We start from the raw sequence: 16,483 nt of genomic DNA on the forward strand, positions 1-16,483 counted from the left end.
AGAGCTGAACTCCCCGTGCCATGCGGCAAGTTCCCACTGGCTGTCTATTTCACACGTGGTGGTGTACCTATGTCAGCGCTACCTTCTCAGTCCATCCCACCTTCCTTCTCCCTGCCATGTCTACATGCCCAGTCTCTGTCTGCATCTCTACTCCCAGGCTGCAGCTGGGTTCACCTGTACCATTTGTCTAGATTCCACATATATGCGTTAGTACACGATATTTGTGTTTCTCTTTCTGACTTACTTCACTCTGTGTATTTGCTTACTTTTCTATTGGCTTTCTACTCTACTCACCTAAGCAGCTTTCAGGAAAGGACTCTGTCGTGTCCAGTGTGCACAGAGGAGATGCTGAATGGGTGACTAAATGAACAAAGAGCATCCTACGCATGGACGTGTGTGCGTGCTCAGCCATGCCCGACTCTTTGTAACCCCATGATCTGTAGCCCCCAGGCAGGAATACTGGAGTGGGTTGCCATTTCCTTCTCCAGAGGAGTTTCCAGACCCAGGGATGGAACCCGAGTCTCCTCCATCTCCTGCATTGGCAGGCAGATTCTTTACTACTAGCGCCACCTGGGAAACCCTCTATACATGGAAAGAAAGAAAGAAAGTGAAGTCACTCAGTCGTGTCCCACTCTTTGCGACCCCACGCCCCACGACTGTAACCTACCAGGATCCTCTGTCCATGGGATTTTCCAGGCAGGAGTACTGGAGTGGGTTGCATATACACGGAGACAGGCATATTTGCCTTCTTCCCCCAGGATGGATTCTTAGGAGCGAAATTACTGGGTCGAGGGACCTGCATGTGTAACACTGTAATACTTGTTGCCACATCACTCTGGCCAGGCTCTGCCGGCTCCTACTCCCTCCAGCGGGTGGGAAAGAGCCCCTCCCCGGTTCCTGCCCTTCTGGGAAGCTCACCACAGCCCACTGCCGATCCCACTCCTGGTGGCGGAGGCCGGCAGCGTTCCAAGACCGCAGTCCCGGAAGCGGTGACCAGAGTTGAGGAGGCCCACTCCGCCTGGTCTCTGGGATGGTTTCCTGTCTCCTCGGCAACGCCGTGTCCGAGCAGCTTGCTGGAAAGGTCGATGCGGGAGCCAGGGCTGTTGGGCAAAAATAAGAAGCTGGTGACTGGCAACAGGCCCAGAATGCCATGAACCTCAGCCCCTTTTAATGCCCTACCTGCCCCCCGCTGCAACACGAGGCAGAAAACTCACCCATTCATGCTCCCTTGTTTATTCGGAAAATGCATCAGGGTCCTCCCATGTGACAGCGTGGGGATCATTGCCATCGTGGTCGAATGTCGCACCACTTTCAGTGGGTCCCTGGGCCTCGCCCTCTTTCTTCATCTCTGGGCTCACGAGACTACAGGGCTGGTCAGGGGACAGGCGAGGGGAAAGTGTGTAAAGAATGGAAGTAGTCTGGGGGGGAGGGCACCAGGCCGTGTTTCTGGCCTGGGGGCATTTTTTGATTCTGAAATTCTGGAACTTTCGTTGGCCTTTGGTTTTAAGACTAGTTACAACACTCTGGGGTCAAGTGGATCCAGCTTTTCCGGTGGAGAAGCTGTTTTTGTCTGTGTCTCTGCCTGTGCCCACAGTTCTTTGTGGGTCTGTCTGTATATTTCTTTCCCATATATTTGGGAGGAGGAGGTCCTCCTGTCTCTCTGCTTTTCCCTGGATTTGTGTGTGCCTGCCTCCATCTCTCATCCCCATCGCCATCTCTCTGTCTCTTTTCTGTGGATATTTTTGTCTTTCTCACCCACCCTTAATGCCCAGAATAGCTGGCTTTCCTGGTGCCTCAGATGATAAAGAATCTGCCTGCAATGTGGGAGACCCAAGTTCCTGGGTCAGGAAGATCCCCTGGAGGAGGGCACGGCAACCCACTCCAGTATTCTTGTTGGAGAACTCCATGGACAAGGAGCCTGGCAGGCTACAGTCCCTGGGGTCCACGGAGTCAGACATAACTGAAGTGACTTAGCATGCACTCATGCAGAGCTCTGGGGTTTTGTTCCCCCTTCTCTTTGCTCCTCCCCAGACCGACTGTCTGACTCAAGGATGACTTTAGACTGTTTACGCCCAGGAGGCTCTGCAGCCAGTGTTTGATTCCCCAGGTCTTCTCCCCCTTCTCCAGAAAGGAAGCACCCTTGATCATGTCTCTCTGTCTGTGAATGAGCTCTGCTTTCTAAAAACCCCCAAAGAAAAATTACAAAAGGCTTTTCTCAACACCAACACTCAGGTCCCTTTAGAGACCAGGGGTCTTCACGCTCTTCCTCCCATAACCTGCTCATCAGTACAGCAGAGGGCGGGTGGAAGGAGCAGGGCTGGTTTGGGTTCACACTTTCGCCTCTGTCCTCCCTTACCATGTGACCTGGGAAATGCACTGACCTCTCTAAGTCTCGAGAACGACAGTGTTTTCCTCCCAGAGCCAACCCAGAGCTAACGACCCACACATAGCCCTGGCACCAGCACTCAGGAGACATCAGCTCCTCTGGACCAGAGCAGCCTGCCTCCAGAGTGGATTCACTCGCTCACTCATTCAACAACAGGGCAAGAGACATCCCTAGCTGGAGAGCATGGCTGTTTCCAAAGGCCCCAGGAGCCTCCCTTGCTAGGAGCTCCAGGTCATTGTTACCCAGAAACCCTGGGGCAGAGATGAGCAGTATTATCTGAGTGCCAGCAGGAACCCCTACAGAGTGGAATTCCTGTGAAACAGAGTGTCCAGACCACATTGAAACCTTTGAAACATCACCCAAAGAAATTCAGGTAGAAATAAGTGACATGAATAGCCATTGTTTTTAATCTCCCTCCCTTTGTTCGATAAAGAGTCTCTGAGGGAGGTGAAGAGAGGTTACAGCCGGCCCTGCCATGACCTGTGCACTGCCTTTGGGCTGCAGTTGTGAGAAAGAGAATATAAGCTTTTCTCTTATTTTCTTTTTACTTTGGAGTCTCACATTCCTTAATCCACTCATAATCCATGTGTGAAGATAGGCTCATGTCCCATATGCTTTTGTGCTCAAAGTTTTGTCCTAGACTGGCAAGTGGGAGGGTTGACGGGTTCTGGGTGGTTGGATGGATGGATGGATGGATGGGTGAATGAATGGATGGGTGGATGGATGAATGAAATGGATAGGTTATTGCGTGAGTGTTTAAAGGGACATGATTCTTTCAGGCACACTTCTCCTGTACAACCACCAGGAAAGGCGAACGTATTTGTGAGTGGTTTGCAGAGAAGAATAGAGGGAGGTTAGGATATCTCTGTGGTTGCTGCCTAGCTTGTCTTCAACCAGAGCCAAGATGGTAATTATCCCCAGGATTAAATTTCCTGATGGAACAGTCAGGAGCCAAAGAGGGTAGGACATCAGGAGAGCATGGGGAAATGGGTTCAGAAGCTTTGAGCTAAACTCTCTGAGATCTCCTCTGTCTCTGTGGGCCTGCTGTTCACTACTTCCCCACCCTCCAAGGGCACACATCTTTCATAAATCAATTGAGCATTGTCTTCCGTGTATCCTAGTTGGCTGCGAGCTCCTCAAGGGAGGAGTTTTTCCTCCAATTTTATTTTTCTAGTACCTAGCATAGTATGTGGCATGTAGTATGTGAATGTGTGTGTACTTAGCTGCTTCAGTCATGTCCAACTCTATGTGACCCTATAGACTGCAGCCTACCAGACGCCTCTGTCCATGGGATTCTCCAGGCAAGAACACTGGAGTGGGTTACCATTCTCTCTTCCATTTGGGAATGTTTATAACAATTCTGCTTAGTTAACGAGGTACCTTGTGAATTAGTTATTGCAGGTAGATAGGCATGCACTGGAGGACTGTCAGAGGCATTGCAGAGAAGATTCCTGTATCATGTGGGAGGCTAACTCTAGGTGGCCAATAAGGATACATTTCATCCATCCATCCTTCCACTCAACCATCATCCTCCAAGCAAACCATCCATGCATGCACTCTTCCAACCATCTAATGATCAACTCTCTGATCCACGCAGTGTTAACTTAGCCTATACTGCATTAATATTGCATGGATCAGAGAGTTGATCATTAGATGGTTGGAAGAGTGCAAGCGTGGATGATTTGTTTGGAGGATGATGGGTGATTGGATGCATGGATGGATGGATGGATGGATGGATGGATGGTTTTTCTGGGAGGATGATAAGGCATTGAATGTTTTACTAGGTGGATAGTTAAATGGTTTGTTGGATGAGTGGTTGAATTTGAAAGGATGGATGAATGAATGGACGGATGGATGGTTGAATGAAAAGATGTCACCTTATTGGCTACCTGGAGTCCCACATAACACAGGAATCCTCTCTGCGATACTTCCGACAGTCTTCGAGTACATGCCTATCTATCTGCAATAACTAATTTACAGGATATTTCATTAAGCAGAATTGTTATTAACATTTACAAATTCTGGGCATGGTAACGTAGTCTATATTACTGGTTAAGGGCATAAGCTTTGGAAACAGAGCTGGGTTTGAATCTCAGCTTAATTAAAGCAGTGGGACCTTGAACAAATAAATCCCTTGGCCTCTCTAAGCTGTGGTTTCCTCATTTGCAAAACAGAGATAATGGCCCTACCTTGCAGGGTTGTTATGAGGATTAAATGAAATAATTAATGGTAAGGGCTGCTCAATGCTCAAGAAGAGGTAATTGTTACGGTACTAAAATGTACCCTCCTGTAACTTTTGTTTTCACCAAAACCAGCTATGTGCCAGATATTGTTAATAATGTTGTGTATTCAGTGACAAATATTCTGAAATAGTCCCTCATCTTTTGGAGTTGAGTTCTAATTGGGGGTCCAGACAATAAAATATATATATATATATATATATAATTCCAGACAGTGTTAATGCAATGCATAAAATTGAAATAGGTCGAGATAAAAGAGTGATGTGGTTGGTAGGGGGCAGGTGGCCTGATTGTGACCTGTGAACTAGTGGCAAGAAGAGGTATACAGAGATCGAGGGAGAGGGTGTCCCCAGGGGCAGGAATGGCCATGGAAAGGTTCTGAGGCAAAGACAGCCTTGCTCAAGGAAAAAACAAAAGGTCAGGGGTCAAGGTCGATGGTGGGGGCGTCAGGGTGCAGGGGTCTGCAGTCATAACTGTGGGAGGCAGGGCCGCGGGCCATGGAGTCTGTACCACGTGATGAGGACACAGACCACCCTCATCTCATCCCCATCCCATCCTCTGGGGCAACACAGAAGGAGCCACACTCGTGTGGTGGCCGTTCAGCTTCCCAACGACAGCCGGCGGGCTCCACGTCTCCTGACCTCCAGGCTGAACAGTCCGGGTTCTCAGCTTTCCTAGTTGGTATTCAGAGACACCTGCAGCCTCTATGTGCTGAGTCCCATAAACCTAAAACCTGCAAGAAATCAGGTTAGACCCAAAGGAAATTCAGCTCAGGAAAGCCGGGAGATTTCTGGTTGGGATTATAATGAACTGAACCAGTAAGCTGTGTTCCTCCCTGAAACCTTGCCCCTGGGGCATTTGCAAGGGAAAGAAGGATAAAAAGGCTTCTTTGAGGCTGCTTCCAAGGATAAAGGGGGCTTCCTCAATGGCTCAGTAGTAAAGAATCTGCCTGCAATGCAAGAGACACGGTTCCATCCCTGAGTGAGGAAGATCCCCTGGAGAAGGGCTTGGCAACCCACTCCCGTATTCTTGCCTGGAGAACCCCATGGACAGAGGAGCCCGGCGGGCTGCAGTCCATAGGATCGCAGAGTCAGACGCGACTGAAGTGACTGAGCACACACACACCAGGATAAAAGACGTCTGGAACCATTTATCTAGGAGCATCTGGTGTAGGATCTGGGCTTTCAAAGAAGAATAAGCAATGATGGTGGCTGATCTCCCAGGCTGATCCAGGAGCTCAAGTGGGGTCACAAGGATCTATACCCTCCCTCTCACTCAGCAGTTTCCCTCTGCGTTGCCTTTCCTCTCCATGGGGGATAAAATGGCTCTTAGAATCTTCAAGTTTCATGGACTTTGAGACTCTTATCTAGTTCCAACAACAGTCTGGAATTCTGTCTTCCTGGCTAAATAGCTTAGTTAACTCTGAACCTTACCTCCTGTGTCCTGACTGGCCAAGTCTAAGTCCTGTGACCACCCCTGAAATTGATAATAGATAGAGACCCTCTCCTTCCACACAGAGAATGGGGGAGGTTGATGCCCCTCAAAATACTGGGTGATAAATTTCTCATTAGGCACGATGGATAAATTCTAGAGATCTGCTATGCAACATGGTGCTTATGAGAGAGTCAATTCCCTAGTCGGTTGGTAAGAAATCTGGGGTCCCCGAGGAGGAGAAAGGAATCTGGGGCTCTTAAGGAGAGAGAGTTGTCCCAGGCTCTCAAGGAGGAGAAAAGGACAATTTTTTTTTTCCCCTACATTGCTTTGTCTTAGTCTATATAACAGTGTATCTTGCTCGAGGCCAGGTTTCTCCTTAACCTTCTGACTAATCTTGTTATCTTAAGACTTGTATACTGTGGGAGTGGGTCTGGTAAGACCTTTCTATTGTTAGTTCTAATCTTGTTAATTTCAGATGTATGTTGTGGGAGTGGGTCTGATGAAAGTATATAAGGCCTTGCTAAGACTAGCAAGGGGGGCACTCTCCATCCCCTTTCTGATGTCTATGTCAGAAACTTTCTCTGTCCTTTGTTCACTTTAATAAAACTCTGTTGCACAAAAGCTCTTGAGTGATCAAGCCTGGGCCCTGTTTCCAAAGGTAAATTTTCTTCGGAGATCACGAAGCCGACACACCGTTCACCGTAAGCTATCACTTATAATCCACACTACTATCCTGAACACTTAAACATGTGTTAAGAGGTTATCTGTTATCAGGTTATCTGTTCTTTCCACAATTAAAAAAAAAAACAACAAAAGAAAAAACAAAATAGAGGCTGTTAGGAGGAAAAACAAGAGTAGATTCTGGACAAACAAAAACAGCACGTGTATCTTAACATTTCCCAAATTGAAATTAACTGCTCCTTCCTCTGTGGCTCAGAAATGTACCTCTTACGTGGCTCATCTCCTCCGGCTTTAATATGTGTACACGTGTCTCCATCAGTGCTCTTCGGCTCCCTGGGGACGGAAACCATGTCTTTAGCTCCTCAGGGGCCCCCACTCCTGTTTACCAGGACAGAGTCAGGGTCCAGGACTTGCTTGATTAAGTTGAAACCAGTTTCAGGGACCAATATGACTACTGTTTCCCTCAAATAGTCCCGGGAAGAAGCATCAGAGAAACACGCCCTGAGGACAGCCGAACTCACCCCACCTCTGCGATCTCTCTGGTTTTCCCAGGCAAAGCCAACAAGAACGTTCAGTGGGACGAGGATTCAGTGGAGTATATGCTGGCCAACCCGGTCCGAATCGCCTTCGTGCTGGTGGTCCACGGCCGCGCCTCTCGGCAGCTGCAGCGCATGTTCAAGGCCATCTACCACAAGGACCACTTCTATTACATCCACGTGGACAAGGTGAGGCCCGCGCTCTGACCGCCCCGTGCTGGCATTTCTCTGGGGCTGTGTCTTCCCCCTCTCCACGCCGGCGTCCCTTTCAGGGGAGCCTTGCAGGCTGAGCAGCCGCCTCCCCCAGACCATTTGGTCTTGAAGTGCTGTGTGTGTGTGTGTCTGTGTGTGTGTGTGCACACGCACGTGGGTGTTGGTTTCAAAGCTCCCAACTGTGACTTTAGACTTCCTCCATGAACACTGTCATTCCTGCCTCTTTTGCTCACGGTCCTGCCCAACGCAGTGCCTGCCACTCTATAAGGATCGCTAACCCAGGGATGGGCCCACTTTTTCCATCAAGGGCCAGGGGGCAAGTATTTCAGCCTTTGTGGTCTATACACTCTGTCACAGCTAATCAGCTCTGGCATTGTGGCCTGAAAGCAGCCATAAAAACACACAAATGAATGTGTGTGACTGTTTCAATAAAACTTTATTTACCAAAAAAAAAAAAACCCCACAAAAAACATGGAACCAGTTTGCTGACCCCTGAGCATCTTGTTCCAGAGGTTTCTGTTGGTCTGCTGATATGACATGATTATGTCTTTGGTCAGGAAGACAAAGGGGATGCCTATTCAAAAATCTGATTCTAGCAAGCCTGCCAGAGGGTAGTGGAGAAATTCTACCTTTCAAAATACTCATCAGGTTTAAATGAAAGTGTTAGTCACTCTTTGTGACCCCATGGACTTTAGCCTGCCAGACTCCTCTGTCCATGGAATTCTCCAAGCAAGAATGCTGGAGTGGGTAGCCATTCTCTTCTCCAGGGGATCTTCCTGAACCAGCGATGCAACCATATTATATACAACCATATTACTTAGCTTGTTATCCTCAGACCATATGTATCAGTCTTAGAGAAAAATGCAGACTCCCAGGCACCAGCCTACACCTGGGGAACCAGTAATGCAGAGGCAGGACCAGGGAATCTGCACCTCAAATTGCTAAAGTAATACTTTAAAAATAATGAAGTTTGTATAATAAAGAAGAAAGACACCCCGGGTCTGAATCAGTTACGTGGCAAAGTTCGGAAGCCCTGTCACCTAGAAGGGAAGGGACAGAGAGGGGGTAAGGGGCAGGGCTGGGGTGTTTTCCGCGCTGCTGAATGTCACCCTTCCTCTCCTGGGAAAGCGCTCCAATTACCTGCATCGCCAAGTGCTTCAGTTCGCCAGGCAGTACGGCAACGTCCGCGTCACGCCCTGGAGGATGGCCACCATCTGGGGGGGAGCCAGCCTCCTGTCCACATACCTGCAGACCATGCGGGACCTTCTGGAGATGACCGACTGGCCCTGGGACTTCTTCATCAACCTCAGCGCAGCTGACTACCCCATCAGGTAAGGCGGCCCTGGCCAGCCTGCTTTGAGGTCCTGCTTCCCCTGTCATATCTGGGAAGCCAGAGGCAGAAGCAGCCTGCCTCCCGTCTGGAGGAGCCTTCCTGCCTCTGAGATGCTTACCCACTGTCTCTGTAAGGTCTCTCTACATGAGGGCCACGTTGTGCTTGAGAATCATGTGAACATTCACTCATTCATTCATTCAACAGAGATTTCTTGAGTACCTGGTTTTCCCAGCTCTGTTTGAGAACACACTTCAAAGGCTGAAACCCCTGGCCATGAGGTGCTTCCATTCAAATGGGGGAAACAGACAACACGCAAACTAAGTATTTAAAATGGTACATTGGAAACATAAGGCAGAGAGCAGCAGGAGCAGTGGGGAGGTGGAATTTTAATGAGAATGGCCAGAACATCCTTCCACAGAAGAATGGAAGATGGTGATGGAGTGAGCCGCCCAGGCAGGGAAAATGGTCCAGCGGAGGGCAGCACAGGTGCTGAGCTCTGAGGATGCCTGATGTGTTTCAGGAACAACAGGGCTCAGTGTGGCTGGAACTGAGGTGAGATCATGGAGGGTCTAGAATCTGGCCATTACTCAAAGGAAGATGGGAACCACACGCTGTGATTGGAGCAGAGGAAGGTCAAGGTTAAACTGAAAGGGACAAAGTGGAAGAAGGGAGGGGGGTGTGACAGCCTGGGCAGAATCAGACAGGCGTCTCCGGGCTGTTGTAATCCCGTGGGTTGGTTTGTTTGGCTCCTATCCAATTTTAACACATGAATTGATTGCCCACATTCTATGACTGGTAGATTTCAACTGAAACTGCAGATCTCTAGCTTCTCTTGAGGTCCTCTCCAGGGTCTGTAGGCTACTCAGCCGCAATTATGTGCGGGTTTTGGAGCAGCAGCCCTGGGGCGGTGAGAAATTCAGATGCCACTCTGTCCCTTTGCACAAACATTGATCTACTCTTTAAAAGAGGTGTAAGCAAAGAAAACCCCTGGAGATCGCTTTAAAGGGAGGGAAAAAGGCAACAAAGTGAACTATATTTCCTATCAAGAAGGAAGCTCTTTGCTTGACTGTGTCTCCCATCTTGCTTATTGAAAGGCCAAAAAGGAGAAGTCGACGGGGTGAAGGAGAGGGCCTTCCTTGCTCTGATAGTGCTGGGTACAGCATTTCCAGAAGAGCTAGATGAAGGAGTCTTATAAAAGGTGTTTTATCAAGCCAATTCTCAAACATGCACAAGAATACAAGACTAGTATAATAACCCCTGCATCATGCAGTTTCAACTATAATCAATTCATCTTGTATCCATACCAATAAAGACCTTGACCCTCTTCCACCAGCCCTGGTGAAGCATTTCCAAGAGGTCATATAGTAGTATCTATAAATATTTCAGTGCATGCGTGCATGCTCAGTCGGTCAGTCATGTCCAACTCTTTGTGACCCTATGGACTATAGCCTGCCAGACTCCTCTGTCCATTGGACCCTTCAGGGAAGAATACTGGAGTGGGTTGCCATTTCCTCCTCCAGGGGATCTTCCCAACTCAGGGATCGAACTCACGCCTCCTGCAACTCCTGCTTTGGCAGCTGGGTTCTTTACCACTGAGCCACCTGGGAAGCCCCAAGTATGTCAGTAAACATATCTGAAAAACAAAATCTCTCTTGGAATTTAATGTCAATATGATTGCCTGAGTGCTCAGTCACTTCAGTGGTGTCCAGTTCTTTAACACTACAGACTGTAGCCCGCCAGCTCCCCTGTGGTGGTCCGTGGGGATTCTTCAGGCAGGAATACTGCAGTGGGTTGCCATGCCCTCCTCCAGGGGATCTTCCCAACCCAGGGATCGAACCCGCATCTGCTCCGTCTCCTGCATTGGCAAGTGGGTTCTTTACCACCTCTACCACCTGGGAAGCTCACCAATGTGACCTGGGGCTGGATCATTTGCTGCCGTGAGGCTGCCATGCTCACTGCTGGTGTTTGGAAGCACCCCTGGCCTCTACCCAGTAGATGCAGTAGTGGTCCCTGCTCCTAACCACTTGTGACAAGCACAGATACCTCCAGGAGCTGTGTTTCTGGAGGAGCAAAACTGCCTCCAGCTGAGAATGCTCCAGCTCCTGAGAGCGAGAACAGCCTGGACTTGGGTCAGAGATGAACTACTTGCCTTTGAGAAATTTAAACATGGCTGGAACCTAATAAACAAAACGAGGAAGAGAAATGAGTATAGGGAAGTACAAGGCGACGTGAGCTGGAGCCTTCTCCCTCTCCATTCCGAAAGAGTGTGTTCAGAAATACCCCAGAATGCCAAGTGCAGCTGCTGGCGTGTCAGACGCTCCCTCCAAAGGTCAAGATTCCCACTCCCCCAGCTCCAGACCTCCCGTGGAGGCCTTAGAGGTCGTGTCAGCCTCAGTCAGGAGGGGTGGCACTTGACCAGTACCTCTCAAGGGCAGGTGGGCCAGCCTGTGACCTTTCCCAGAAGAATTGCATCAAGTCTCAACGCTGCCCCCTATAGGCCCCGCGTTGATTTGCAAGTTGCAGTTGTAACAGCGGTCACTTAGCCAGGTCAGCTTGTCCAGGAGATCAGCACTTCTAGCATTTCAGTATCCAAGAAGATGAGTGCTCAGACTCCCATATGAGGGCTAAGGCTAGACTCTGAGTTCTGCTACCTCACTTGCAGGTGACCCTTGGCAAGTAAACACAGTTCAGTTCAGTTCAGTTCAGTCGCTCAGTCGTGTCCGACTCTTTGCGACCCCATGAATCGCAGCACTCCAGGCCTCCCTGTCCATCACAAACTCCCGGAGTTTACTCAAACTCATGTCCATCGAGTTGGTGATGCCATCAAGCAATCTCATCCTCTGTTGTCCCCTTCTCCTCCTGCCCCCAATCCCTCCCAGCATCAGGGTCTTTTCCAATGAGTCAACTTTTGTGAAATCAGATTGTAGTCATGGAACCTAGAGAGTTTGGGCACTTGGCTCAGTACCTATCAGCTCTTAATCCTCGAGCTGGATCCAAGGCTGAGCCTCCTGATCTCCGAGAAAGGTCCAGAAATCCTTTCTCAGACCATGTGCCCCACCCATTTGGGGGTTCAGAGAAGGGAGTCATCATGTTTTTAGCTTTGTTGCTCCGGTTGTCTAGCCATCCCTGTCGATCTGTCTCTCCTCCGCCTCCGCCTCCCACGGCCCTCACTTCCGTGTCTACCCCCGCCCCTGCCAGTTCTTCCACCCACTCGCATTGCCAGCATCATGGCCAGAGGCGCCTCACGCGTCAGGCACTGCTGGTTCCACTTGCTGTTGTTTTCGTGAAGTCGCCCCACACAAAAACATATGAATTTTGCAGATGAATGGTTTTATCCTGGGCAACTCTGATAGACTTTCACTTCCCATCTGCCACTCCATCTGTAGCTTCCAAAACCACGACTTCTCCCCTCCCAGGAAGGATGAGCAAACTTAGGAGCCTTCTCAAAGGGGCGGGAGTGCCCAAGTCAGAAGCTACTATGAAACTCTGAAAACCTGGGTGTATACCCAAGGGCAGCGTTCACCTACCCTGGCTGCTCTGAGCTGTCTGTGATTTGACATCGCCTGTCCAGGTCAGCTATCTGGCTCTAACCGCCAGCCAGATTCATTGGTCTCTACTGACCAGTAGCCTCCTTGAGACCCTGGATGCAGACAGCCTGGCTGCAGATTCTGCCATCACCGATGGGCCATTTGAATCGGCACATGCTGCCTCAGCTTTCTGCATCTCAGTGTCTGCACCTAAAAGGGACCCAGTATTGGTACCTATTTCATAGGGTAGTTAGGAGGATTAGAGGAAACCTTGCTTGTCAGGGCCTTAACACAGTGCCTGACACAGAAAGTGCTCCCCAAAAGCAGGCAATAGTTATTATAGTTGTATAACGGTGCTGGCCCCACAGGCTGGACTTCATCAACTGAGTTGCTTTCCTTTTTCCCTTCACCCATGAAAAGACCAGAAAAAATAGTTCTTGAACTCACATCTCTTACAAAAGTGGGAAATGCAAAGTGAGACTCAAAGACTGAATGTTTCAAGAGAAACAGGCGAGAGCCAACCCATCTATGAACAGGAAGACTGTTCTCCTCGTGTTTGGAATATGCAAGGGAAGTATGTTTAAAGAATCTAGGCCTTCCCACGTCACTGTTGACGTGACTGCCTGGCCCACGTAAGCTCTGGTTGGAGCTGTTTATGTATCCAGTGTGTGAATGAAAATGGATATTTTCAACCATCGAGACCCTGCTAGGTTTGGAATCATCAAAGAACATGATGCTTTTATTCAATATATTCTGTTTACTGAGTAAGGCTGGAAACTGTGCTAGCATTTTTCAGTTAGATGGACCACAGACAGGGTTGAAACCAAGAGCATTATGCAGTTGGTTTCTAAGGTTTGGGCCAGTAGTAACAGACCCCACACCATCTGTCTCTGGGCCCTGTGTCCTGGAGCAAACCTGATGCAAAGGCTGAAAGTGTCCATGGCCCCTCCAGGGCTCACATTCTGTCTGTGGTTTGTGTGTCTGCATGCATGTTGTGTGTGTGCAAGCATCAAGCAAAACCTAGAATCTACTAATTCTACCTCTTAGGGATTCACAGCAACAAGGTCTAACCCTATGGGGCCCCCTGTGTGGACATTTAAGCTACCCTTAACCATAGACCCAAACCTTTCTCTTGAGATACCACCAGGGACCCAGGGCAGGAGCATAAGAGCTTTTCTGCAGCTCCTCAGCCAGAAAAACCAGCTCAAACAGACAGGAAGCAGGTGTCTGGGCTTCTCTGCAACATCCCCAAGACCAGTGTCTCCATGGCACTGATCAAGTAAGACAAATGCCCAGATCCAGCAGACGTTTCCTGTGTACCTACTGTGAGTCAGGCCCTCTGCCAGGGCCTTTAACATATGTGCTGTCTTAATCCTCATCCCTTACTACATAACTTCTGGTGTGTAAGAAAGTTGAAAGAGATTAGTTTTAGAAGTCCTGGTGAATTTTGCAGGGAAATTAACCCCTTGATAGTATCTAGGCACAGAGTCTAGTCGCCCTGGGATCTGGCATAGGACTGTGGATCTGTGCATAGTCACTCCCCTACTTTTCATTCCTCTAGTCAGGCCACTGATTCGCGAGTGGGTCAAGGAATTCCTGTTGTTAATAGCAAATCACAACCACAGCAAATGCACTTACAGCGCCTAGTACATCCCTGGCATGGTTTTTTTAAAGCGCTGTCCGTGGTCCTGACAGCAACTCCACACATAACTTCGGGGAGGCCATTTTTCAGATGAAGAAACTGAGGCACAGAGATGTTGAGGAACTTGACCACAAGGATATAGCCAGTGGTCTTTTTTTTAAATTGAGATAAAATTCACTTAACATTAAATTAACCATTTTGAAGTGTTCAATCCAGTGGCGTTTAGTACATGCCCAACCTTGCGGGCTTTCCAAGTGGTGCTAATGGCAGAGAGTCCTCCTGCCAATGCAGGAGATGCAGGTTCAATCCCTGGTTTGGGAAGATCTCCTGGAGAAGGAAATGGCAACCCACTCCAGTACTCTTGCCTGGAAAATCCCATGGACGGAGGAGCCTGGTGAGCTACAGTCCATGGGGTCACAAAGAGTTGGACATGACTGAGCACACATACACACAATGTTGTGCAACCAGAACCTCTATCTAGTTGCAAAACACGTTCATCACCCCAAGAGGAAACCCTGTCCCTCCCCATTCACGTCCCACCGTGAGCCCCTGTCAATCACTAATCTGTCTCTATGGATTTGCCTACTTTGGGTGTTTCATATGTATGGAGTCATACAGTGTGTGATGTTTGTGATTGGCTTCTTTCACTTAGGATACCATGTTCATGCTTTACCCACGTTGCAGCCTGTGCCAGTGCTTCATCCTTTTATGGCTGTATACTATTCCATCGTGTGGCTGTGCCATAATTTATTTACCCACTCATCAGGTGGTAGAACCAGGATTCTTAAGAGCTCCCTGAAAGCCCTGTCTCTTGGCCAGCTTGGGTTGTGCCCTACAACCTGAGGTGAGGACCTCATCTGATTTAAGAAGATGCAACTCCATCATATGGGCCTCTGCACAGCATTGATACTAGGACCTTTACTGCCTGAGCTCTGATGATGCCAGGGTCAGGGTAGGGGTGCCGATCTGTGCACCCTCGTCCACAGAAGCCTGGTGACCTTCCCCGTTCAGCCTGACACTCCTCCGCCTGGTTCCTTTAGAGAAGTTTCCAGTGATTCTGGTTGGCTGAGACAGACTTGGGGTTGAAGATGGAAAGATGAAGGCTTAGGGACAGAGGTCTGAGTTTCCCTTTTTCCCTCCTTTCTTCTTTCACCATCCAAGCCCCTCTGAAAGCAACCTAAGGGTGTCTTGGGGAGAAAAAAGCCCAGACCTACCTGTGAAGCCAGCTGAAAATGGTTCCACAGGTGAGAGCAGAAGACGGGGCTTCTCTGACTTCACTCATTCATGCAGCAGATACTTACTCACCACCTACTAGGTGCCAGACACTATGCTGGCTACCAGGTGTCCAAAGGGAAAGAGAAACATGGTTAGTCTCTGCCCTTATCCTAGTGGTTTGAATCACCTGGGTTTGAATCCCAGCTCTTCTGTTTACTAGCTGTGTCAACGTGGACTTGAGAATATCACTTAATGTCTCTGGGCCTCAGCTGCCTCATCTGTAGAATGGGTACAACCACAACACCGCCCCATACAGTTGCTTAGAGAGAGAAATGAATTAATGTATGGAACGTGCTTAGCACCCAGTAAGCACTCTCTGTGCGACAGCCCTCGTTATTGATAGAGGAAGTCGGAAACTAACCAGAAAGATCACATGAGTGAACATGTGATCACAAAGCGAGGCAAATATTCTGAAAGGAAGGACAGATGAAAGAGCATTTAGCAAGTGACGCTCACCTGTACCTTGGGGTTCGGGGTGGCCTCTCTGAGGAGGCAGCACGTGAACTGAGGTGTGTGAGATGCGTAGGGCTTAGCTAGCAGTGTTTTCCAGAAAAGGGGATGGCATAAGCAAAGGCCCAGGTGTAAGAGGACCCCTGACAGGCTTGAGGAGTTAAAAGAAAGCCGATGTGGCTGAAACCCAATCAGCCAGAGTGCCTTACCACCAGGGAGGATGGTCCAGCCAGTTCCTGCAGCGATTTCTGATCCCGTGTCCGGTGGTTGAATCCTTAGTCCAGGAGCTGTGCAGTTTTAATGAGAAGCCCCTGGAGAAGGGAATGGCAACCCACTCCAGCATCCTTGCCTGGAGAATTCCATGGACAGAGGAGCCTGACTGGCTACCGTTCATAGGGTCTCAGAGAGTCAGGGACTTCCCTGGTGGCTCAGATGGTAAAGCGTCTGCCTACAATGCAGGAGACCTGGGTTCAGTCCCTGGGTCAGGAAGATCTCCTGGAGAAGGAAATGGCAACTCACTCCAGTATTCTTGCCTGGAAAATCCCATGGACGGAGGAGCCTGGTAGCTACTACAGTCCATGGAGTCGCAAAGAGTCGGACACGACTGAGCGACTTCCCTTTCCCTTTCAGAGAGTCAGACATGACTGAGCAACTGACACCTCAAAACTTCAACCTTATTTGCAACGTGGAGAGACCATTTTGGCTGCTGTGAGATAACAGCGGGGAGGGGACGGGGCCGGTGGGGGAGGCCTGTGAGGAAGAAGGT

The 16,483-nt window shown here is 49.2% G+C and overlaps 1 protein-coding gene across 1 annotated transcript in view; it reads left to right on the plus strand.

Annotated features, from left to right (window-relative positions):
- The window catches only part of XYLT1 (xylosyltransferase 1), a 342,433-nt gene that overhangs the window by 245,232 nt on the left and 80,718 nt on the right, over positions 1 to 16,483 (plus strand). Inside the window, exons 4-5 of the mRNA XM_061152915.1 lie at positions 7,294 to 7,466; positions 8,619 to 8,821. Coding sequence (XP_061008898.1) covers positions 7,294 to 7,466; positions 8,619 to 8,821 — 376 coding nt within the window. The remainder of the gene's footprint in view (positions 1 to 7,293; positions 7,467 to 8,618; positions 8,822 to 16,483) is intronic.

The sequence above is a fragment of the Dama dama genome, chromosome 10, assembly GCF_033118175.1.
Source record: "Dama dama isolate Ldn47 chromosome 10, ASM3311817v1, whole genome shotgun sequence".
Classification (NCBI taxonomy): Eukaryota; Metazoa; Chordata; class Mammalia; order Artiodactyla; family Cervidae; genus Dama; species Dama dama.